The sequence below is a fragment of the Mustelus asterias genome, chromosome 16 (genome assembly GCF_964213995.1).
Source record: "Mustelus asterias chromosome 16, sMusAst1.hap1.1, whole genome shotgun sequence".
In the NCBI taxonomy this organism is placed as follows: Eukaryota; Metazoa; Chordata; class Chondrichthyes; order Carcharhiniformes; family Triakidae; genus Mustelus; species Mustelus asterias.
In genome coordinates this window covers 36330819-36356881 of record NC_135816.1, presented here as the reverse complement: position 1 = coordinate 36356881, position 26063 = coordinate 36330819, and the positions used below count along the sequence as shown (strand labels likewise).

General features: G+C 44.7%; 1 protein-coding gene across 2 annotated transcripts in view; it reads left to right on the top strand.

The window, feature by feature from the left end:
- Positions 1-26063, top strand: part of LOC144505099 (short transient receptor potential channel 7) — a 93938-nt gene that overhangs the window by 31983 nt on the left and 35892 nt on the right. For both annotated transcript variants that reach the window (XM_078230914.1, XM_078230913.1), the window contains exon 2: positions 22168-22350. In XM_078230914.1, coding sequence (XP_078087040.1) covers positions 22168-22350 — 183 coding nt within the window. The remainder of the gene's footprint in view (positions 1-22167; positions 22351-26063) is intronic.

Below are 26063 nucleotides of genomic sequence, written 5' to 3'. Positions count from 1 at the left end.
TTTATGCAGTAAGTTTTGCATTTGAAAAACATTACTCCGACTAGATTTGTTGTCATTCTGCACTTGTTTAAAGACCAAAGCTGTAAAATGAATTGGTTTTAATTTTTATGATATTTAGCGTAAGTATTTATATTTGCCTTTGAATAAAAGGGTAGATAAACTCCTTCACTTAGTTTCTGCATTATTAACAGAATGACGGTATTTTCGTAGTAACAAGGCAACCTCAATGAAACATTGCAACCTGTTTTATATATATACTTTTTGGAATTATCCATCACATGCAGCCTTGATTAAAACTATGGGTCATGCTCTAAATAATGTCATGTGAAGCAGGTAATTTAAATTGTACCATTCCACAAAAATAAATCATTTGTGACACTCTACTTTCCACATGCACATTTTTCAAAAATAAGTCAAATATAGTAAGGTAGTGTTATAATGACATTGACAAGTTATGAAAAATTGATTTTCAGTAATGTATTAAAAGGTCATTAGTTTTCCACGTAATGGAAAAATAACTTGAACATATACAATATATACTTTCCTTTTACAAGCTGTGCCTTTTAAAACTGATCTGCTTAAAGGGTATTGAAAATTTAGGGCGAGTATTAACTCCGAGAAGGATTCCCCCATCGCAGTCTGGAAAATCTATTTATTTATCTGCCTATTATTCATTGAAATTGAGTTGTTTTTCAGACTTGATAGAGATCCACCTTTTTAATTCTCCTTGGAGCCGTATCTTTGAAATGAGGAGGTGGCTACCTGTGCCCAGAGCAGCTCGGAATTACAGAGTCAGGGAAGTGTTACAGCACACAAGGTGGCCATTTGGCCCATCATGTTTTAGTCTAGCTTATTTGTTAGGGTCACAAGTAGGCTTACATTAACACTGCAATGAAGTTACTGTGAAAATCCCCTAGTTGCCACACTCCGCCACCTGTTCGGGTGCACTGAGGAAAAATTTAGCACGGACTGTGGGAGGAAACCGGAGCACCCGGAAGGAACCCATGCAGACATGGGACGAACGTGCAGATTCCGTATAGAAAGTGACCCAAGCCAGGAATTGAACCCGACTCCCTGGCACTGTGGGGCAGCAGTGCTTAACCACTGTGCCACCGTGCCACTCCATATCTGCTTCGGCTGTCCAACTGAGAAATGCACCTAGAGCTAGTATCCTACTTCTCCCTGTCAGCCTGCATGTTCGTTCTTTTCGGATAATAATCCAATTCCCTTTGGAATGCCTCAATTGAGCTTACCTCCACCACACTCTCAAGCAGCCCAATCCATTTTCCACATGCCTCCATCGCTTCTTTTGCCGATTACCTTAAACCTGTGCCCTGTCATTCTCAATTCTTCCACCAGAGGGAACAGCTTTTCCATATTCACTCTGTCCAGACCCCTCATGATTTTGAATACATCTATCAAATCTCTTCTCATACTTCTCTCCTCCAGGGAAAACAGTCCCACCTTCTCCAGTCTATCTACTTGACACAAGTTGCTCATTCCTGGACCATTCTCATTAATCTTCTCTGTGTTCTCTCTAATGCTTTCACATCTTTCCCAAAGTGTGCGCCCAGTACTAGACACAATACTCCAATTAAGGCTGAGCCAATGTTTTATGCAAGTTTAATGTAACTTCCTTGGTCTTGTAATTAATGTCCCTTTTAATAAAGCCCAGAATAATGTATCCTCTATTAACTGCCCTCTCAAACTGTCCTGTCATTGATTTGTGCACCTGTACACCCTGGTCTCTCTGCTCCTCCACCCCCTTTTGATTTGCACCCTTTAATTTGTATTGTCTCTATCCATTCCAGGAAGAATCAACATATTAGACCAGCCTGATGGCCAATCCAGAACTAGCCAATGCAGTAACTATTTTGCTGGCTAGCCACTGTTTTATGCTCAGGGCTTGAGTAGATCCAGAATGACAAGCAGATCACTGCAGAATGCCAGCCTCCATTGAGTACTGTGAAGCCCTTCTGGGATGCACACAGTCCTCCCAATAAAGTTCTTCCAGATGCGTATCCAGTCCCTCTGCTGACAATAGCACAGACTTTTGCCACAATGGAGAGCGTCTCCATGCCCAAACATGGCATTTCCCATTTTTGCGGGGATGGGAGGGGTAATGGGGTAATAGGGGGTGGCACAGTAGCACAGTGGTTAGCACTGCTGCCTCACAGTGTCAGGGACCCAGGTTCAATTCCCAGCTTGGGCCACTGTCTGTGCGGAGTTTGCACGTTCTCCCCCTGTCTGCGTGGGTTTCCTCCGGGTACTCCGGTTTCCTCCTACAGTCTGAAAGACGTGCTGGTTAGGTGCATTGACCCGAACAGGCGCCGTAGTGTGGCGACTAGGGGAACTTCACAGTGACTTCATTGCAGTGTTAATGTAAACCTTGTGACTAATAAATAAACTTTATTTTACTTTAATAGGTGTGGGGGGGGTGGAAGCGGGAATGGGGTGGGGCTCGTTTTGCGCACATGCATTTTACATTGGTAACTGGCCATTTAAGTCATCAACTGTTCCCATTGAAGTGGCAATTGAGTAGCCCAGGAGTGTAAAAGCAGATTAGGCCTGGTAATAGCAGGTCTAAACTTTGTTGATTGTTTTGGATAGGCAGGGTACCCCTTTGGGTTTGGTCCTGGCTGGAAATGTTGAGAGTAGGCATAAATGTGCATAAAATGTGCATAAACTCATCACTGTCTTGCTCAGTGGTCCCGTCAAAATCAACTGTTAAAGCACCTGTCAAAGTGAACTGGCAGTAGCACCTGTCAAAAGTATCAAAAGGACATGTCAAAGAGAGCTGTCAAAATTACCTGCTAAAATTGTCAACAAGCCTATCAAATAGCGATGTCAAAAGCACCTGTCAAGGAGAGTTGTCAAGCTGTCAAGCTGTCAGGCACTTTAAAAGCCCAGCCCTTTAAACCTTTGAGAAAGAAATGCCTAGCATGTTAATAAAAATCACTGCTATTTCATATTCTCTGTTGAAATAAGCCTGAGGGCTTCCATTAGCGGATTTGTGTTCCATGACTGATTTTGCAACCATCCATTATCACAGTAGGGTGCCTGCCATATCACAGTTTGGCTAACTAATGGGGGTCAGTTTAGCTCAGTTAGCTGGCCTAGCTGGTTAGTAATGCAGAGCGATGCTGACAGCACAGGTTCAATTCCTGTACCAACTTAAGTTATTCATGAAGGCCTGCCTTTTCAACCTTGTCCCTCACCTGAAGTGTGGTGATCCTCAGGTTACATCACCACCTGTCAGAGCAGCTCATGGTCATCTGGGATGATTGCAACTTTAGCTTTATCTAACAGCTGCTAGTGGTTATGGACTCTTTAATATGGGAGTATGAATTCCAGTGCTTGATGCTACAAAGCATTGTGCACTTGAGTTAAATGCTTGTTGTTATAAGCCTTTATTTAGTTGAAGGAATGCAAACATACTAAATGGGTTTTTTGAATATTTTTTTTGATATGGTGAAGCCTACAGTTGACACTTACAACTTTATTTTATGGAACTTTCTTTTCTGTTTGGTCCTGGTGTCTGCCCATGGTGGATAGTAGGTGAGTTGGCATGGTAGGTGTAAGGGCAAAGGGTGGCAGGGACGCAAGTTGGCATGGGGGCTATAAAAGGTTAAGAAGGTAGGCAGCGGGACATAGGTTGGCAAAATGGTTTATAAAACACAATGAGATGCGAGAGGGCAGAACTTGGCATGGGGAATGAGGAGTCATGGGAGCTGTTTGTTGGGCATACCTTGGCATAGAGGGTATGAGGGATAATAGTGGGTGTGGGATAAAAGGTGTCATGGGGTGCCATGCATGGGAAGGGTGTGGGGGTGAGGGGGAGTGCGGGGTCAGGGCTGAAGGGATGTTTCATGTGTCTTTCATATATTGAGCCCCAAGGCATGCCTTCCACCCACATATACAACGGGCCTACACTCAATTTGTACCCTGGCTGTGGTATGGATCATCAGCTGGGCCTGAGATCAGGTTCAGATCTGAACCAAAATGATTATGATGTTAGGGGCTCTGCAATCAATAGACAGCGCTTAAATACTTTTCTAACTTTGTTAAAAATCCAATTTTAATTCACCTTTATGGGATGTGAGTTCAGTGGCTGGGTCAGCATTTATTGACCATCCCTAACTGCCCTCCATTTCAAAAGACATTTGAGAGTCAACCATATTGCTGTGAGTCTGAAGTCACATGTGGGCCAGGCAAGGACAGCAGATTTCCCTTCCCCTAAGGGCATTAGTGAACCAGATGGGTTTTTACAACAATGGTTTCATTAGACTTTTAATCTGAGATTTTTATTGAATTCAAATTTCACCATCTGCCTTGGTAGGATTGTGAACCCAGGTCCTTCAGATCTTGTTCTGGATTACTGGTGACAATACCACTGCGCCACAGCCTCCCCACCTGACTGTTGGTCAATAAGATTAAGGGAGCTCAATTTTTCATCCACATTTGTGCTTTTTGACTGACATCATAGGTAAACATACTGTGCTGACAATCAGATGTACTTATAAGCATCATCACACAAATATCCTTGCTCTGTGCAAGTCTATTAAATCAACAATAGTTTTCAAGGCACCAAAGCTTTAACTCAGCTGGAGGACAGTGTAACCCCAAAACATTGGATTGTTGCATACCTAGTGGTCAGTAGGCGCAGTGAAACACCAAACAAAATGTGATAACATAAGTGAAATTAAAAGCATACTTGCACATTCGATAAATGTTTAATTACATTAGAACTCAGCAAAAATCATGACAGATTAACAGGCCAATTATATAAATATTAAGTTATCATGTAAGTTTATTTATGGTTGAGAAAGAAAAAAATAGTGAAATATTTCTCATTTATTCTGTTCTTCATAAATCACAGGAGTGATATTTTTACTTCAATTCTAGGCTGGTTATATGTTTTGTGAGGCTGATTTATGACTGATTCCAATTTACAATTTCATTATCTGTACAAAATATTGAAAATAGTTTTAAACCTCAATAAAAGGCCTCTGTAAAAGTGAATAACGGTGGGCGAAAGGTGGGATTGCTCACGGAATTTTGAGCCTCATTAACAAACTTTTCTTTTCCGACGTGATTCATGTCATGCTCATGGCAACCGCCCTCTGAGTCACTCACCTCGGGTCCACTTAATCTCTGCAATCAGTGGGGAGCTCCATATAAACATGCTCCCCAAGCACTTGTTCCAGATCCATTAGAGAGGATGGCTGCCAGGAAGCCAGCGCCATGATTCTCGAGGGAGCCCTGATCAGACTCCTGGATAGTGTGCAGCAGAGGTGGGATGACCTCTTCCACAGTCACACAGACGTCTTTACAGCAAGGTGACCCCCCTGCCTGGGAGGCTGTGGAAGCCTGAGTGAGTGCTAGCTCACTACAGAAGAGGACGGGTGGGGGGGCAGCACTGCTGCAAGGGGATGAATGATCTCCAAAAGGACAGGGTAAGTCTGCCTCCTCCAGTCTCCTGCTGGACCCCCTCACTTCCCCTTGCACCTCCAGGTCGATCTCTCACCCAGCCATCTCTGGCGGCACGGTAGCACAGTGGTTAGCACTGCTGCTTCACAGCTCCAGGGTCCCAGGTTCAATTCCTGGCTCGGGTCACTGTCTGTGTGGAGTTTGCACATTCTCCTCGTGTCTGCGTGGGTTTCCTCCGGGTGCTCCGGTTTCCTCCCACAGTCCAAAGATGTGCGGGTTAGGTTGATTGGCCAGGTTAAAAATTGCCCCTTAAAGTCCTGAGATGCGTAGGTTAGAGGGATTAGTGGGTAAATATGTGGGGGTAGGGCCTGGGTGGGATTGTGGTCGGTGCAGACTCGATGGGCCGAATGGCCTCCTTCTGCACTGTAGGGATTCTATGATTCTATGATCTCGCGAATTACCAACACCTATAACAAGGCCCTCTTCCCCGCGCCAATCCCCATGCTTCTCCCCCATTAACTCCTCATACTCCAGCTCCCATTAAAGTCCCACCAATGCCACACCTCATCACCATCTGAACTGGCAGGAATCCCACCTACATTCTCCACATCTGTCTCATTGCAGCACAAAGTTCACCACAACAGACATGAGCGGCCGCAGCATTGCGAACTCATGCGAGAGCTCAGAACCCTCACATCCTTTGAGGAGAGAGCCCTTGAGCTGTCCAGGGAGGAGGAACAAGAACAAAGAACAATACAGCACAGGAACAGGCCCTTCGGCCCCCCAAGCCCGCGCCGCTCCCCGGTCCAGGATTGAATCCTGAATCCAGGATCCCCGCCCAATTTTCCAGCCTATCTACATCCTAATATCCTATCCACTGAGCTGTCCCTCACAGCTACGATGCTTTGTTCATCACAACCTATTAACTCACCCCCACCCCCCCCATTCCAGACCATGTGATCTCCAGGGAGAGGCGAAAACCCAGAGTGAAAACCCCAGGGCCAATATGGGGAAAAAAAAATCTGGAAAATTCCTCTCCGACCCCTTGTGGCGATCGAAACGAGTCCAGGAGATCACACTGGCCCTGATCAGAAAATGCTTCCCAACCCTATTCATTTCCACTTCTGCTTTACGAACACCATCTGAATTCCCTGCCCCCGAGACAGGTTCCCAACTATCCGCAGTCTCGCTCTGTACTGGCACCAGCAAGATGATCATAGAATGAAGCCTTGAAACGAGAAACAAAGAACAATTAGCCCGCGCCGCTCCCTGGTCCAAACTAGACCACTCTTTTGTATCCCTCCATTCCCACTCCGTTCATATAGCTGTCTAGATAAGTCTTAAACGTTCCCAGTGTGTCCGCCTCCACCACCTTGCCCGGCAACACATTCCAGGCCCCCACGACCCTCTGTGTAAAATATGTCCTTCTGATATCTGTGTTAAACCTCCCCCCCTTCACCTTGAACCTATGACCCCTCGTGAACGTCACCACCGACCCGGGGAAAAGCTTCCCACCGTTCACCCTATCTATGCCTTTCATAATTTTATACACCTCTATTAAGTCTCCCCTCATCCTCCGTCTTTCCAAGGAGAACAACCCCAGTTTCCCCAATCTCTCCTCATAACCAAGCCCCTCCATACCAGGCAACATCCTGGTAAACCTCCTCTGTACTCTCTCCAAAGCCTCCACGTCCTTCTGGTAGTGTGGCGACCAGAACTGGACGCAGTATTCCAAATGCGGCCGAACCAACGTTCTATACATCTGCAACATCAGACCCCAACTTTTATACTCTATGCCCCGTCCTATAAAGGCAAGCATGCCATATGCCTTCTTCACCACCTTCTCCACCTGTGACGTCACCTTCAAAGATCTGTGGACTTGCACACCCAGGTCCCTCTGCGTCTCTACACCTTTTATGGTTCTTCCATTTATCGTGTAGCTCCTCCCTACATTATTCCCACCAAAATGCATCACTTCGCATTTATCAGGATTGAACTCCATCTGCCATTTCTTTGCCCAAATTTCCAGCCTATCTATATCCTTCTGTAGCCTCTGACAATGTTCCTCACTATCTGCAAGTCCTGCCAGTTTTGTGTCGTCCGCAAACTTACTGATCACCCCAGTTACTCATTCTTCCAGATCATTTATATAAATCACAAACAGCAGAGGTCCCGATACAGAGCCCTGCGGAACACCACTAGTCACAGGCCTCCAGCCGGAAAAAGACCCTTCCACTACCACCCTCTGTCTTCTATGACCAAGCCAGTTCTCCACCCATCTAGCCACCTCCCCCTTTATCCCATGAGATCCAACCTTTTTCACTAGCCTACCATGAGGGACTTTGTCAAACGCTTTACTAAAGTCCATATAGACAACATCCACGGCCCTTCCTTCGTCAACCATTCTGGTCACTTCTTCAAAAAACACCACCAGGTTAGTGAGGCATGACCTCCCTCTCACAAAACCATGCTGACTATCGTTAATGAGTTTATTCCTTTCTAAATGCGCATACATCCTATCTCTAAGAATCTTCTCCAACAACTTCCCCACCACGGACGTCAAGCTCACCGACCTATAATTACCCGGGTTATCCTTCCTACCCTTCTTAAATAACGGGACCACATTAGCTATCCTCCAATCCTCTGGGACCTCACCTGTGTCCAGTGACGAGACAAAGATTTGCGTCAGAAGACCCTTTGTTGGTAATATATCCCACAAGGCCCTAGCATCCGTGGTGCTGCTCCTGCAATAGCTATTAGCCCAGCCTCCCCCCCTCATCTGCAGAGCGCTGGTCCTGGCCACATGCAGCGGCACATTGTGTCTCAGCTGCTGCTGCTCTATCGCGATGAGTAGAATTGGCAACTTCTCTAGAATCACGCACTGAAAAGGAGAGAACAGCACAGTGAGCTCTGAGGTTTCCTGACAGAGCCCTGACCCTCATCCCTCATCGCCTCTGGGACTTCCACCCAAGCGCTCCTCACTTAATGAGTGCCTCACAACCATCCCTCACACTCTCCCCTCTCACACTATAGTCACATCCCCACATTGGTCTCTCTCAACTCCATCAGGATGAAACGCATAGACCCTCCAGAGTCTTAGTGGCATCTAACCTCCGAATTCTCCACCCCCCCCACCCCCAAACCTAACAGTATGTAAAAGGACAGTTGAGTGGATGCATGAGACCAGTATCTCCATCCCTGATGGGGTACCTCAAAGATGGCCCCCATTATGACATTGAACAGGGTGGGGGGTGATAGACATCACCATCATGCCTCACATAAGGGTTCACATCAGTGTAATCTGTGTCATGTTGCTTGAGATCTAGTGTTCCAAAGGGTTAGGGACTTGGTCCTAATCAGTGGCACTGATGATTAGCTCTGAAGCTTTAGTTAGCAGGATTGGCTAGTTTAGGAAGGGTGAGGTTGTTGTTCTGGCAACTGACCTCTTATGGCTGATGCGGCACAGCTGATTCCTGATAAGATTGCAATTAGCTCATTCTGTGAGGGAACCCTTATTCTCCCAGGTCACAAGGGCTGTAGAGTTGCACTGCCTTCCGTCAGCCACAGCCATGACTTATTCCTGACACTCAAACTTCCCTGAGAAGTGGATTTGAACTTCCATGCAGATTTACCCCTTTGGCCTCACACTGTTGTCTGAGTGTGGGGTTCAGACCATACTGCAGTCGCCCTCCCCCAAGTGAGAGGGTCTTCATGCCTCAAGAGACAGGAAAGCACCCCATTTGTGAGAACCCCCACTCTGCCCTTGCAGCCTGGCTTCTCACAGAATTACACCCAGCGAGCTCATCGTCACCCTCCCTATAATCTCCTCCCACCCACTATCAAACTCCCCCCAAGGAAGGCCACTCACTCAGCGACAATTTGGACGCAAACCTAACAAGGAGGACTAGGGAAGCGCTGCCTGCATGCCAGTCAGACCCCTTTAAAGCAAGGACCTCACTGATGAAGAGAAGGTAAAATATACGAGGCCTAGTAGTATTATCACTGGACTATTAATCAGAAACTCAGCTAATGTTCTGGGGACCTGGGTTCGAATCCCACCACAGCAGGTGGTGGAATTTGAATTCAATAAAAAATATTTGGAATTAAGAATCTACTGATGACCATGAAACCATTGTCGATTGTCAGGAAAACCCACCTGGTTCACTAATGACCTATAGGGAAGGAAATCTGCCGTCCTTATCTGGTCTGGCCTACATGTGACTCCAGAGCCACAGCAATATGGGTTGACTCTCAACTGCCCCAGGGATGGGCAATAAATGCTGACCGGCAGCGACACCCATGTCCCATGAATGAATTTTAAAAATACAAATCTTTTTTGAACTTACTCGTGCCATTAAATGGACAAAGCAAACTCCCAACTTCAGAAAAACGACAATTGTGATTATCTTAAAGAAGGGAACTAAATCATGCTGAAGGAACTCTTTGCTATTTCGCTTTTGTCCATAGCAGGAAAAATCCTGACAAGCATTCTCCTGAATCGTCTACAATGTTGCAAACATCACACCTGAAGAATTTCTCCCCTGTATCAGTCCTTTGGTGTCCCAGGAGGATTGAAGACATCTTAAAAGCTTTCTCACAAACTGTACACTTGAAGGGTTACTCCCCTGTGCGGATCCTCTGATGGAGCAGGAGGTCCCATGAGAACAATTTGCTGCACACCTCACACGTAAATGCTTTCTTCCCTTAGTGAATGCATTGGTGTGCATAGCAGTTCAGTGACCATAAGAATGATATTCTGTGCAGCCACCATGCTGTGATTTCAACACTCTCCGGCTCTACTGCTTCTTGTACTCTGATCAAAAGTCGTGGGTCACTTCATGCCATGTAGCATGACTGATAATGTTAATCACATTGGTCTTATACTTATCTGGCTGCTAGGCTAAGCATTGTGTCGTTTAGAATTAAACACCACCGCCACCATTTTGTGTGTGTTATAATCATACAGGATTGTGCAAACACGTTGTGGGGTTCATTTATTAAGGAAAGGCACATGTGAACATATACATGGATAGAAAGCTTGAAGAACATCAGAGCTGTCCAAACTGTGTCCAGGCTGGAAAATCTTTTCCTGGCTGCACTCAACTGAATGGTCTCCTTCGATGCTGTATATTTCTATGATTTGGTGATACACAATATGGTAGAACTTAATTTTAATACTGTTAACATAAGGTAATTTAATCAAATTTCTCAGAGGTATTTCAGTAAAATATAAACATGGTTGCATTAAGTATTTCTATGATTGTGTCACCAATTGTAGTTTCAGCCTTTCTCTGTTTAATTTATCTCAATGACAACAAGATCATTAAAAATTGAAATCTAATTTCATGTTCTGCTGTTCCCCCAATGTTGCCGATACAGAACATTAAAAAAAACACCATCCTAAATGCCTTGGGGAAACCTGCACTTGTAGCTCCTGAAGAACAGATTCGCTAGTTGTATGCGATACATCAAATGAGGATTATTTTTCTTTCAAGAGAAATGGAAAGCAATTAATGTGAGCATAATTAGACCAGTGCCGCCAAGCTTGTTTGACTTCTGTTATTAGAAAACTCCTTCCCTGAAGCATACCTCACTGAAGCAAAATTTAGAATATTTATTATTCTTTCAGCAGTTGTGACTTTTATATTATTTTATATTTTCAGGCTGGGAATTACATTTTTTAAATATTTTGGAGGTACTCTTCAGTGAAATGCTAATTGAAGTTATAAATTCTAAATTTTGATGTGTGCAAATTCCTGATGAAAATAAATGTGAATCAAGTCCCGCTTGTTCTCCACCAAACGCCCAAGAAGATTAACTTTTACATGTCTAAAGTTTTTCATATAACGGAATAACACCTGAAAATTGAATGCGGCACAGGTCAAAATGTTCATTCATTAAAAATGTTGGTTAGAAATTTCTAAATTTGGAAACAGGTCGCTGAGCTGTGAATTTTACCGGCACGCCCGCCCCAGAACGGGCCTAAACAAACTCTTCACCCATTTGAGGTTCTTTGGTTTGTTTGGTTGGAAAGACACTCTGTTGCTTGTCCACTACCCACATGCCTCTGAGGGAAGTTGCATTGAGAAAGCCCATGAAAAGTCTGTGCCCCACTGATGACCAGAACGGGGCGGGCGAGGCTCGCAGAACGGCATTCTCCGTTGGCCCCGGGGAAGATCTTACGAGTCTCGGGCGGGCGAGGTGGTAAAGTGGTGGGGCAGGGATGACGGGAAAAGAGCGAGCTCCGGTTAATTTGGAAGCTGCACATATTTGAATGCCTGAGGACATGTGGCCTTTAAGCCCATTTCAAGGTAAGGGAACTCAGATTTTGTCAAATGCAACGACAATAGTAAATTTTCAAAATCTTAATGGATAGAAGATTATGCTCATGAATGAACTACAAGTTCCTGTACTCCGAATGCACCAAGTTCTGCTCCCAGAGCACCAAAATGAAAATTTACTCCATTGAGATTTGCCATTATTCTTTTAAATTGAAGTATTTATTCATGTCAACCTAAATAATATCACATACTGATCTGGCTGATGCCAGGCCAGACACACTTATCCAGTAAAAATGTCTACCACCCATGAAAAACATTGCGCGGATTTCTAAGTTAAGATTATAAGACACAACGGCTCAGACTTTCTATTAAGGATAATGGTCAGCCTCGAAACACCCATTGTTTAAATGGAACAAACCAGACAGCAACTTCTGAATCCTCGTATGCTCAATTAAATGCGGAAATCCAAATGGTGCTGTGCAGTTTACCAGTTCCTCCACAAACTCTGTTATCCCAGTATCTTGACATGGAATTAAAATTCCTACAAGAGTGTGAAGTTACAGGACTGGTGTATTCAGGTGTAAGTGAATTTCTAATAGTGTACATCTCAATGACCATCTGGCAACCTCCCTGGCACTGAAAGTTTAATTTTACAAGTGTGGAGCCTCATTTCGTCAGAATTCAACAATTGTTGAGATGTAAAATAATTTTTAATTTTATTTTGCTTTTTTTCACATCTCTTTTATCTGTGTCTCTTAATTCCAGCCTTCCTTCTCTGTCTTTACTTTAATTTATGTACATGATTTTACAATTTATTCTAATTTATACTTCCTAGTTTAGATTCCAAGGCTGCAGAGTTCTGCTCTGTAGCACTGAGAACTTCAAAAATGTGAGCTGGACCACTTCCTGCCACTTCTGGTATAACTTGTGCATCACAATCTGATTATAAGTGCTAGAGTGGGTGAGCTTGCATCCGCCAGAAGCATGCAGAGTGGATAGACTCTGATATCAAACAGCACGTAACATTAATTTGCTACCCAAACGTCCAATTGTAAACCACACAGGTTCTGTTAATGTCCTTCTTTGATCACTCTTAGCTGGATGCATATTCAGCTGCATGAGCAATCCCCCCCTTAGTGCTATTTAAAGGGATTGCCATTCAGCATCCAGGGAGGTGCTTTTGACTTTCTTTTGCTCCTGCAGTGTTAATGGAAATAACGAAGAGTTGACAGAAGTTTGTGGTTGCATGCCTGCTTTTAGTAATGGGGGTTATTTTTCCTCCGGGGCTGCATCATAGTGGAGAAAGAACACAAGCAACAGAGAGAGAAAGCCACTGAAGAAAAGGGGCCTTCATAATTCCTTGTGGGTGGCACAGTGGTTAGCACTGCTGCCTCACAGCTCCAGGGATCCATGTTCGATTCCTGGCTTGGGTCACTGTCTGCATGGAGTCTGTACATCCTCCCCGTGTCTGTGTGGGTTTCCTCCGGGTGCTCCGGTTTCCTCCCACAGTCCAAAGATGTGCAGGTTAGATGCATTGGCCATGTTAAATTGCCCCTTAGTGTCCCAGGATGAGTAGGTTAGAAGGATTAGCAGGGTAAATATGTGGGGTTACAGGGATAGGGCCGAGGTGGGATTGTTGTCGGTGCAGGCTCGATGGGCTTAATGACCTCCTTCTGCACTGCAGGGTTTCCATGATTCTTTCTAACCTCTTTTATTAGAGAAAAGCAGGAGAAAGAGGAAGAAAGAAGAATGCAGAGCATGATGCCCTCGTGATGACAAAGTGGCATGAAGTTTGTACCCTGCCTGCCTCAATGGAACAGGGTGCAGAGTAACAGCTGATAAAGATCCCTTTGCCCAATAATGGGCCTAAACAAACTGTTCTCCCATTTGAGGTTCTTTGGTTTGTTTGGTTGGAAAGACACTCTGTTGCTTGTCCGCTACCTACATGCCTCTGAGGGAGGTTGCATTGAGAAAGATTTCTAAATATGATAAATCGTTGCTCAAAAGCCCATGAAAAGTCTGTGCCCCACTGGTGACCATAAAACCTGGGCCAAGAATCATCCAACATGACTAATTCTGTCTTTCTCCCTTTCTCATACCAATAACCTTTTGCAATAAATAAACTTACCATTAACCTGTGTCTTCACCTAAGTCGATGCTAAAGAAGGAATAGAAACAAAGCTGACAATATATACAAATGTGAAGCTCCTGTCTACATTTCTCCACTAATGCAAATCAGATACTACTCACTCTAAGAATTTTTGCATGTTATGTTTTGGGCTTTCTTATGGAGAGGACTTAAGGAAAGTTTCTGCGACTGGTTCGTGCCTTTTTGGGGAACCTGTGGTGTGAATTTTCCCCAGAGCAAATGGTTGTCAGGACGTCAGTCTAAGAATCAAAGTTACAATTAGAAATAAACATGATTCTGCTTTCTACCTAAATGAAATGGAAGATATTTTTTAAATTTTCATCCTACTGACTTCTGTGCTTTTATCATAGAGACCCTACAGTGCACAAGGAGACCAATTCACTTCCATTGAGTCTGCACCGACAACAATCCCACTCAGGCCCTATCCCTAAAACCCCATCTGTTTACCCTGATAGTCCCCCTGACAATAAGGGGCAATTTCGAATGATCAATCCACCTAACCTGCACATGTTTGGACTGCAGGAGGAAACAGAGCACCCGGAGGAAACCCACACAGATATGGGGAGAATGTGCAAACTCCACACAGACAGTTACCTGAGGCCAGAATTGAACCCGGGGCCCTGGCGCTGTGGGGCAGCAGTGCTAACCATTGTGCCTCTGTGCCACCCCTGAAACTCAGTACTGAGAAGGTGTTCAGTCTGACTCTTGAGTTATAGCATCATCGGGACAGATGGAGGAAGTAGTTGTGTTCTCCATTGGTGGAGTAGCAGAGTGCAAGATGTTTTATAATGTGACATTGTTGAAGATACAGAGAAGAATGGGCAAAAGAAAGTAACCTTGGCCTCACTTCACTTTGGTGATATATAGGTTCGATCTTTCTTCTAACATTGATTTTGGAGCCAGATAATATCCAATATTTGGCCTTGTACACGATAGGGTAATGGTGATGTCACTGTGATGGTAATCCAGAGGTCCAGGCTAATGCTCTGGGGACATAGGGTGGGATGTTCTGACCCCTGCTGCTGACAGTATCCTCCAGTCACGCTGAGGCCGACTCCCCCATGGTGTGTTCCTTGGCGGCAGGGTGGGCGAGCCCATAGACTCCGGTGGGATGGCAAGATCTTGACAGCGGCCAGTGGCTCGCTGCTTCCAGCAGGGGCAAACCAACCCTGTAGGGAAGGCCAGAAAATTCCCGCCATAGTTTCATGGTCACCATGACTGAAACAAACTTTCAATTCTAGATCTTTTTTTCAATTAATTGAGGTTTGTGTATTAATTGATTGATTTAATTTAATTAATTAATTAATAAACAAAACTCAATTAGTTTTTTAAAATCTGGAATGGAAAGCTAGGGGCGGCACGGTGGCACAGTGGTTAGCACTGCTGCCTCTCAGCACCAGGGACCCAGGTTCGATTCCCAGCTTGGGCCACTGTCTGTGTAGAGTTTGCACATTCTCCCCGTGTCTGCGTGGGTTTCCTCCGGGGTGCTCCGCTTTCCTCCCATAGTCCAAAGATGTGCGGGTTAGGTGGATTGGCTATGCAAAATTGCCCTTTAGTGTCGGGGGGACTAGCTAGGGTAAATGCATGGGGTTATGGGGATAGGGCCTGGGTGGGATTGTGGTCGGTGCAGACTCGATGGGTCAAATGGCCTCCTTCTGCAGTGTAAGATTCTATGATTCTAGTTTCAGTAACGGTGACTATAGAACTATCATTGGAAAAATCCATCTAGTTTGCTAATGATTTATAGGGAAGAAAATATTGTCATCCTTACCTGGTCTGACCTATTCCAGACCCACAGCAATATTGTTGACATTTAACTGCTCACATGGGTAATTGGCATGGGCAACAAATACTAGCCTTTCCAGCAATGCTCACATCCCATTGAAAGAGTAAAAAATATAATTTACAGATTCATTGTGAGACATTAGATCAAATGGCTTGCAAAATTGATGAAAGCAGTTGAAGTGAGGGTTCCCCTGGGCCTTTCAATATGTAGCAATCTTACATAAAGTCACAACTTCTCCAATATATTCTTTCCGAGAGTAAAATACTGCCTATTAATTTCTGATTGCGCTGTTGTGCTCTAAGGCATCCAATATTGATGCCATTACAACCTAACAAAACACTAATATTAGCAAGATGTCTATAATCTATGTTGAATATGTTTACTGCTTGAACTTCCACTATTTTTTGCAGATTGGAATACAAGAACAAGGACGTCTTGCTATAATTGTACAGGGCTTTGATGGATGAGATGCCTATCAAGTAGGCCTCTCTGACCTGGATGGTGTCAAGCTTCTTGAGTGTTGTTGGAGTTGCACTTACCCGAGTTAATGGAGAGTATTCTATCACAGTCCTTGGTCGGAATTTTACCGGCACACCCGCCCCGATTCTGGGGCAGGTGAGGCTCACAGAACGGAATTCTCCATTGGCCTCAGGTGGGATTTTACGAGTCTTGCCCGAATGAGGTCGTAAAATCGCGGCCCTTGTGTGTGGTTGATGGTAGAAAGGTTTTGGAAAGTCAGGATGTGGGTTTTTGTTTGCCATGGAATACCCAACCACTAGCATCTTCTCGTAGTGTCGAATTTATGCGGTTGGTACAGTTTTCCTCTCAATAATAGCTTGTAGTCCATTCCTCATTTGTGTTGCAAATCTGTTCCCCTTCTCCCTACATCCTGATCTTTTATTCTATTTCCTTGTCTGTGGTGCCCCATCTCCCATACCTTCTCTCCCTGCTTTCTAATCTCTGGCTGCCATCACTGCAGTTCCAGATTTCTCAACCTTCTTTCCCCGATTCCCAACATGTCTTTCCCCCTCTTTGGGAATGAAGACATTGAGGTCAGCTTTTTTAAATATGGCAATATTGTCCATAATGTGAAACACATATGGACTATTAGAAACTGTGCAATGCAAACTAGAAGGTTGCATGACTTTGGAACATATAAGATAGTAAGAAGTTTAACAACACCAGGTTAAAGTCCAACAGGTTTATTTGGTAGCAAAAGCCACCAAAGCTTTCGAAGCTCTAAGCCCCTTCTTCAGGTGAGTGGGAATTCTGTTCACAAACATAGCTTATAAAGACACAGACTCAATTTACATGAATAATGGTTGGAATGTGAATACTTACCACTAATCAAGTCTTTAAGAAACAAAACAATGGGAGTGGAGAGAGCATCAAGACAGGCTAAAAAGATGTGTATTGTCTCCAGACAAGACAGCCAGTGAAACTCTGCAGGTCCACGCAACTGTGGGAGTTACAAATAGTGTGACATGAACCCAATATCCCGGTTGAGGCCGTCCTCGTGTGTGCGGAACTTGGCTATCAGTTTCTGCTCAGCGACTCTGCGCTGTCGTGTGTCGCGAAGGCCGCCTTGGAGAACGCTTACCCGAATATCAGAGGCCGAATGCCCGTGACCGCTGAAGTGCTCCCCAACAGGAAGAGAACAGTCTTGCCTGGTGATTGTCGAGCGGTGTTCATTCATCCATTGTCGCAGCGTCTGCATAGTTTCCCCAATGTACCATGCCTCGGGACATCCTTTCTTGCAGCGTATCAGGTAGACAGGTAGATACGTATCAGCGTATCAGGTTTGTCTACCTGATACGCTGCAAGAAAGGATGTCCCGAGGCATGGTACATTGGGGAAACTATGCAGACGCTGCGACAACGGATGAATGAACACCGCTCGACAATCACCAGGCAAGACTGTTCTCTTCCTGTTGGGGAGCACTTCAGCGGTCACGGGCATTCGGCCTCTGATATTCGGGTAAGCGTTCTCCAAGGCGGCCTTCGCGACACACGACAGCGCAGAGTCGCTGAGCAGAAACTGATAGCCAAGTTCCGCACACACGAGGACGGCCTCAACCGGGATATTGGGTTCATGTCACACTATTTGTAACTCCCACAGTTGCGTGGACCTGCAGAGTTTCACTGGCTGTCTTGTCTGGAGACAATACACATCTTTTTAGCCTGTCTTGATGCTCTCTCCACTCCCATTGTTTTGTTTCTTAAAGACTTGATTAGTTGTAAGTATTCGCATTCCAACCATTATTCATGTAAATTGAGTCTGTGTCTTTATAAGCTCTGTTTGTGAACAGAATTCCCACTCACCTGAAGAAGGGGCTTAGAGCTTCGAAAGCTTGTGTGGCTTTTGCTACCAAATAAACCTGTTGGACTTTAACCTGGTGTTGTTAAACTTCTTACTGTGTTTACCCCAGTCCAACGCCGGCATCTCCACATCACATATAAGATAGCCAGTGGAAAAGAAAATTAAGCAGTTTTTAATTAACTCACAACACCAGTCTTTCTCCCCAACTGTAAGATGATTTACTGGGATAATGCAGGATTGAAAGTCGAGGGGTGCAATCTTACCGGCCATTCACGCCATGCGCCCGCTGCAGCAAGGTCAGAGGATTTGGTGCCATGATGCGCACAGTTTTTGCAAGCTAACGTAAGGAAACTATCTGGGAAGATGGAGATATTTCTAATTTCAGGAGACCTTGACCAATTTCTCACACAAAGGAAATGAAAGTTATTCAAATCTTGTTTTAAAAGAATGACATATTATTGCCCAAATGGAAGAAGGATTGTGAAGGTAGGTAGTTGAAATGCTAATGAGCTAGCCTTGATGTTGCTTCATCATAACTAAATAGTGCAAAATTCACTGGCATGTCTTTTTAGTTGATGAGGACTTCATACTAACTGTGTTGAAAGGTTTTTGATCTCTGAATGTGAACAGTCAAGAATAGCAGAATGTTAGACTTGTTAAAAATTCTCCAACTTTTCCTACAGAGGCCTGAGGCCAAATAACTTCAGAAAAGGAAGCCTCAAAAAATCAGAGTACAGAGTTTGGTCTGTTTATGACAGTAAGATGATCCAGTGAAGTGAACTAGAGTAGCGTGTTCAATATTTTCATTTTATTATGTGGAAATAACAAACACTAATTGAACAATGTGAATTGAATCCTAACTATTACTCTGTAGATCCTATTTCTCTGAAATAAAGCAGCTTAAAGATTCAAATCAAGTCTCTTCTCATCTATGATGTGGAGATGCCGGCGTTGGACTGGGATGGGCACAGTAAGAAGTCTCACAACACCAGATTAAAGTCCTAGAGGTTTATTTGATAGCACGAGCTTTCGGAGCATTGGTCCTTCATCAGGTGAATGGAGAGTTGGGTTCACAAACAGGGCATGTATAGACACAGACTCAATTACAAGATAATGCTTGGAAAGCGAGTCTTAACAGGTAATCAAGTCTTTACAGGTGCAGACAAAGCAAGTGGAGAGAGGGTTAAGCACAGGTTAAAGAGGTGTGAATTGTCTCAAGCCAGGACAGTAAGTAAGATTTTGCAAGCCCAGGCAAGTCGTGGGGTTACAGGTAGTGTGACATGAACCCAAGATCCCGGTTGAAGCTGTCCTCATGTGTGCGGAACTTGGCTATCAGTTTCTGCTCGGCGATTCTGCATTGTCGAATGTTTTGAAGGCCGCCTTGGAGAACGCTTACCCAAAGATCAGAGGCTGAATGCCCTTGACTGCTGAAGTGCTCCCCAATAGGATGGGAACACTCCTGCCTAGTGATTATCGAGCAGTGTCCATTCATCCATTGTTGTAACATCTGCGTGGTCTCAACAATGTACCATGCCTCGGGACATCCTTTCCTGCAGCATATCAGGTAGACAATATTGACCGAGTCACAAGAGTATGTACCGTGTACCTGGTGGATGGTGTTCTCATGTGAGATGATGGCATCCGTGTCGATGATCCGGCACGTCTTGCAGAGGTTGCTGTGGCAGTGTTGTGTGGTGTCGTGGTCACTGTTCTCCTGAAGGCTGAGTAGTTTGCTGCGAACAATGGTCTGTTTGAGGTTGCGCGGTTGTTTGAAGGCAAGTAGCGGGGCTGTGGGGATGGCCTTGGCAAGATGTTCATCTTCATCAATGACATGTTGAAGGCTCTGAAGAAGGCGTTGTAGCTTCTCTGCTCCGGGGAAGTACTGGACAACGAAGGGTACTCTGTCCGCCATGTCCCATGCTTGTCTTCTGAGGAGGTCGGCGCGGTTTTTCGCGATGGCGCCCAGAACTGTTGATCGATGAGTCGAGCGCCATATCCTGTTCTTACGAGGGCATCTTTTAGCATCTGTAGGTGTCTGTTGCGTTCCTCCTCATCTGAACAGATTCTGTGTATACAGAGGGCTTATCCGTAGAGGATGGCTATTTTGACGTGTTTCGCATGGAAGCTGGAGAAGTGGAGCATCGTGAGGTTATCCATGGGCTTGCAGTACAGTGAGGTGCTGAGGTGACCATCCTTGTGTCCAAGAATGCAACAAATTCTGGAGAGTAGTCCATGGTGAGTCTGATGGTGGGATGAAACTTGTTGATGTCATCATGAAGTTGTTTCAGTGATTGTTTGCCGTGAGTCCAAAGGAAGAAAATGTCATCATCGATGTATCTAGTGTACAGCGTCGGTTGAAGGTCCTGTGCGGTGAAGAGGTCTTGTTCGAACTTGTGCATTCAGCAACCTCTGCAAGACGTGCCAGATCATCAACACAGATGCCATCATCTCACGTGAGAATACCATCCACCAGGTACATGGTACATACTCTTGCGACTCAGCTAACGTTGTCTACCTGATACGCTGCAGGAAAGGATGTCCCGAGGCATGGTACATTGGCGAGACCATGCAGACGCTATGACAACGGATGAATGAACACCGCTCAACAATCACCAGGCAGGAGTGTTCCCTTCCAGTCGCGGAACACTTCAGCAGTCAAGGGCATTCAGCCTCTGATCTTCGGGTAAGCGTTCTCCAAGGCGGCCTTCAAGTCACACGACAACGCAGAATCACTGAGCAGAAACTGATAGCCAAGTTCTGCACACATGAGGACAGCCTCAACCGGGATCTTGGGTTCTTGTCACACTACCTGTAACCCCCATGACTTGCTTGGGTTGCAAAATCTTACTAACTGTCCTGGCTTGAGACAATTCACCTGTGCTTAACCCTCTCTCCACTCGCTGAATGTCACTGAAACTGTAAAATGATCTGTGTATCAACTGGCTGCTGTGTTTCCCACATACTGGGTGGCACGGTAGCACAGTGGTTAGCACTGCTGCTTCACAGCTCCAGGGACCTGGGTTCGATTCCCGGCTCGGGTCGCTGTCTGTGTGGAGTTTGCACATTCTCTTCGTGTCTGCGTGGGTTTCCTCCGGGTGCTCCGGTTTCATCCCACAACCCAAAGATGTGCAGGTTAGGTTGATTGGCCATGCTAAAATTGCCCTTAGTGTCCTGGGATGCGTAGGTTAGAGGGATTAGTGGGTAAATATGTAGGGATATGGGGGTAGGGCCTGGGTGGGATTGTGGTCGGTGCAGACTCGATGGGCCGAATGGCCTCTCTCTGTGCTGTAGGGTTTCTAAGATTCTAAGATTACAACAATGGCTACACCTCAAAAGTATTTAATTGACTGTAAAGTATTTTGAGGGAACCTGGGGTCATAAATGTTGTTCGTTCTTTCACATCATGTGTCATGATGATGATGATTGATAATGGAAACTAAATCATTTAACACAATACAAATGTATTTTTGTCTGCATATGCTGCCTGTATATTCCTCCTCAGGCAAGAGTAGGTATTGGGCTTGTATTAATCCAATTGGCAGTTGACTCATTTCTAAAGCCACCCTATGGACCCATATTTTTTCTTTTATTCATTTGTGGGACGTGGGTGGCAGTGGCTGACCAGCATTTATTGCCCATTCCTAGTTGCCTGAGGGCATTTGAGAGTCAACCACATTGCTATGGCTCTGGAGTCACATGTCGGCCTGACCAGGTAAGGACGGCAGATTTCCTTCCCTAAAGGACATTAGTGAACCAGATGGGTTTTTCCAACAATCAACAGTGGTCATCCATAGATTCTTAATTCCAGATTTCTTTTTACTGAATTCAAATTCCACCATCTGCTGTGGCGGGATTCGAACCCTGGTCCCCAGAACATTAGCTGAGAATAGTACCACTAGGCCATTGCCTCCCCACATTGAAAGTGGATTTGCATTCTAACGAACAATTGAACTGATTGACCTCACCCTTGCTGAACTATTAATGTCTGGTTGACCTGAACATTTATTTACCTTGTACTTATGGAACACATAAATTGTACTTAACTTTTACAACTCCATAAAATCTTTCCTGGAAGGTTGCACAAACTGTTACCAATTTCACAGCCTTATTTCTTTCTGTCAGTTGCTCTTCTGTCTAGTATTTTAATGAGATGGATTAATGACTGCAGTAACTCTTAGCAAGTGTCATTTTCTTCTGTTTAGAACGATTATAGGAAGTTATCTATGCAATGCAAGGATTTCGCTGTTGGTGTGCTTGACCTGTGCCGGGACACGGAGGAAGTGGAAGCCATTCTTAATGGAGATGTGGATTTTGAGCCTCAGTATGATCATCATAGGCCATCTCTGAGCAGAGTGAAACTTGCCATTAAGTACGAAGTTAAAAAGGTAAATATATCTGTTGATTTACAACGCTAGTGGATTTAAATTATGAGCGGATAGTGATTGCATGTTGCTTTTGAAACACAGTTTTCACTCAAACTTGGAGAATTCTGTCTTGAGTGTAACATATTGAAATTCCTCAATATTCTGATAAAGATTGTCCAAATTGACCTCACTGGATAAGATGTCATTTTTTTTAAATGAAGTCCCTATATAATGCAGTTGATCACTGTGCCAGTGCAGTATTCCATTCAGGGGTAGAATGTAGCGTTGCTTTCATGTCTTTTCAGATGGTGAGTTGCTGCTCACAACTGGGTGAACAGGAAAACCGCCAAAGAGAGGTTAGGTACATCTCTAGAAATAAAGCGGAAGTATATAGGCACGAGTAACCGTCATTTCCTCAATGACCGTACAGCTGAAGCCTGGAAACAAGTAGCTGGCCCGCCCTTTCAATCAAGTACTGGCATGTGACATGTAGCTATTAAAAGAGATACATCTGGGGACAGGAAGATAGGGAACGTGGTCAGGATGTGAATTATGCTGGAGATACTTGAAGAATTAATGTAAACATTTTTTAGATTCTAGAAAATCCACGGGGGTGAATTTTAGCATCCGGCCCACCTTGGGAATCGGAGCGGGCGAGGGGCGGCCCATGCAAAGGCCCATTGGCCTCGGGTGGGATTTTCCGGTTTTGGGGCGAGCAAGGCCAGAAAATCCCGCCATAAAGGTTTGTCTCAAAACTACAGAAATATATTTCAACCGCATTGAAATGTGAGTCTGGATAGAAATGAATGGTGCCGATAGATTATCATTTATACAAAGATTTCATCCAAATAGGGCACCATTGTGTCACAGTTCAACAGAGCACAAATGCAGGTTTAATCCACCGAACTGATCAGGTCTGAATCCCAGCTACAAGTTTGCGATGATAGCCACCCAATAGGTTTTGATGTCGAAAAGGAATTGAGACACCAGGAAAAAGTAATAAGCAAGTAATTCAATGTAAAGTGGAACATTTTCAGTTCTCTCATATCACTTTATTGTCCAATATAAGCAATGTGTTTGCTTTTCCCTGTATATCATTTCCAGGAGTGATAGAGAAGTTTCAAAGTGCTGACTTTAAAATTGTGTTTGCTTTTTAATTACGAATAAATGTAAGCACAAGCAACTAATTAATAGAATCCCTACAGTGCAGAAGGAGGCCATTCAGCCCATTGAGTCTGCACCGACTACAATCCCACACAGACCCTATTCCCATATCCCCACATATTTACCCTGCTTTTGTCCCCCTGACACTAGGGTCAATTTGGCCAATCAACCCAACCCAACCCGCACATCTTTGGACTGTGAGAGTAAACCGGAGCACCCGGAGGAAACCCATGCAGACATGGGGAGAATGTGCAAACTCCACACAGTGACCCAAGCCAGGTGTTGAACCCTGGTCCCTGGCGCTGTGAGGCAGCATTGCTAACCACTGTGTCACTGTGCAGAAAATGTGCAGTGAATTAATTTCTCTTCTCTTCACCACAATTGCTGCTTAAATAAATCTGTTCTTACTAAAATTGCAAACTCTCCAGAACGTTAGCAAGTTCGAATCACATAATTATAGATAGAAGACAATTGTGCAAAGAGTCTACAATTACCATGAAATAAGGAAATCATTATGGTTTTAGTTAAATTAGTTTATTGCTATTGCCGTTAAGTTCCCAAACCACTTGCTATGATGTAAGGTCTGAGTCCTCATTCAGTGGCCTTATACTGAACATCTACATCATCTGAGTCCAAAGATGTGTGGGTTAGGTTGACTGGCCAAGCTAAATTGTCCCTTAGTGTCAGGGGGTTAGCAGGGTAAATAAATGGGGTTATGGGCTGGGAGGGATTGTGATCAGTGCAGACTCGATGGGCCAAATGGCCTCCTTCTGCACTGCAAGGATTCTATGATTCTAAGGTGCAAACTCCACAGTCACCCAAGGCTGGAATCGAACCCTGGTCCCTGGCACTGTGAGGCAGCAGTGCTAACCACTGTGCCACTGTGCTGTGAAGGTGAGTGAGATGCTGCTCAGGTGAAACCCCTTCCAAGGAGCTGAAACTTGCCTGTCACAGAGTGATAGAACCCTCTGACAGAAGGAGTGTTCTCCAGAGCAGCCTTTATCTGATCATGTCTGCATCCCTGCAGTGTGACTGATCAAAGCCTCCACAACTTGTGAGTTGCATTGAAGAAATCCTTCCCACTGTGCTCCCACTTTCTCCAGCCTGCCAAGGATGGACTGATTTCTTGCTGGGAAAAAGGGAATATGGATGCACCATTCCTTTTAATTGTTTAACAACTTTAATTGTGTTTTTGCCTCAGTCATGGTTTTCCCTAATTCACGCCCTGCCTGCCCCGGGAAGGTTGGAAGAAAGCAGGAGCGCATTGGGATACTGGGCCAACAACATTTCTGGAATTTTGATAACTCCTTACCTGCTGTCCCCAAATCCATCTCCATTGCTGTGGAAAAATTCTCCCAATGGTTCTATTCCTAAATAAGATTCATCGGAATTTATAGCTTTGAAACAAGTGTATAAGACACACAAACATTCATCTGGAAATTACCTTTCACAACGGTATATCAAATTCTTCTCTTTGCTATTTTAACTGAGGCTTTAACACATTTCATATGAAAGGTCATAGTTAATGATCATACAATAGCATGGCTCATGGTACTTGCCAGGCTATACAGATAATGCAACTTTTCAGGGAGGAAGTGGTCGCGCGAGGGAACCGTGGTTTACAAAAGATGTTGAATCTCTTGTGAAGAGGAAGAAGGAGACTTATGTAAAGATGAGACGTGAAGGCTCAGTTAGGGCACTTGAGGGTTACAAGTTAGCCAGGAAGGACCTAAAGAGAGAGTTAAGAAGAGCCAGGAGGGGACATGAGAAGTCTTTGGCAGGTAGGATCAAGGAAAACCCTAAAGCTTTCTATAGGTATGTCAGGAATAAAAGAATGACTAAGGTAAGATTAGGGCCAGTCAAGGGCAGTAGTGGGAAGTTGTGCGTGGAGCCTGAAGAGATAGGAGAGGCGCTAAATGAATATTGTTCGTCAGTGTTCACGCAGGAAAAAGACAATGTTGTCGAGGAGAATACTGAGATACAGCCTATTGGACTAGATGGGATTGAGGTTAATAAGGAGGAGTTGTTAGCAATTCTGGAAAGCGTGAAAATAGATAAGTCCCCTGGGCCGGATGGGATTTATCCTAGGATTCTCTGGGAGGCTAGAGAGGAGATTGCAGAGCCTTTGATATAGATATATATAGATGATCTGGAGGAGGGGACGGAGTGTAGGGTAACGAAGTTTGCAGACGACACAAAGATAAGTGGAAAAGTGAATCGTGTGGAGGACGGAGAAGATCTGCAGAGAGATTTGGACAGGCTGAGTGAGTGGGCGAGGATATGGCAAATGGAGTATAACGTTGAGAAATGCGAGGTTATACACTTTGGAGGAAATAATAACAAATGGGATTACTATCTCAATGGAAACAAATTAAAACATGCTACCGTGCAAAGGGACCTGGGGGTCCTTGTGCATGAGACGCAAAAGCCCAGTCTGCAGGTACAACAGGTGATCAAGAAGGCAAATGGGATGTTGGCCTATATCGCGAGGGGGATAGAATATAAAAGCAGGGATGTCTTGATGCACCTGTACAGGGCATTGGTGAGGCCGCAGCTGGAATACTGTGTGC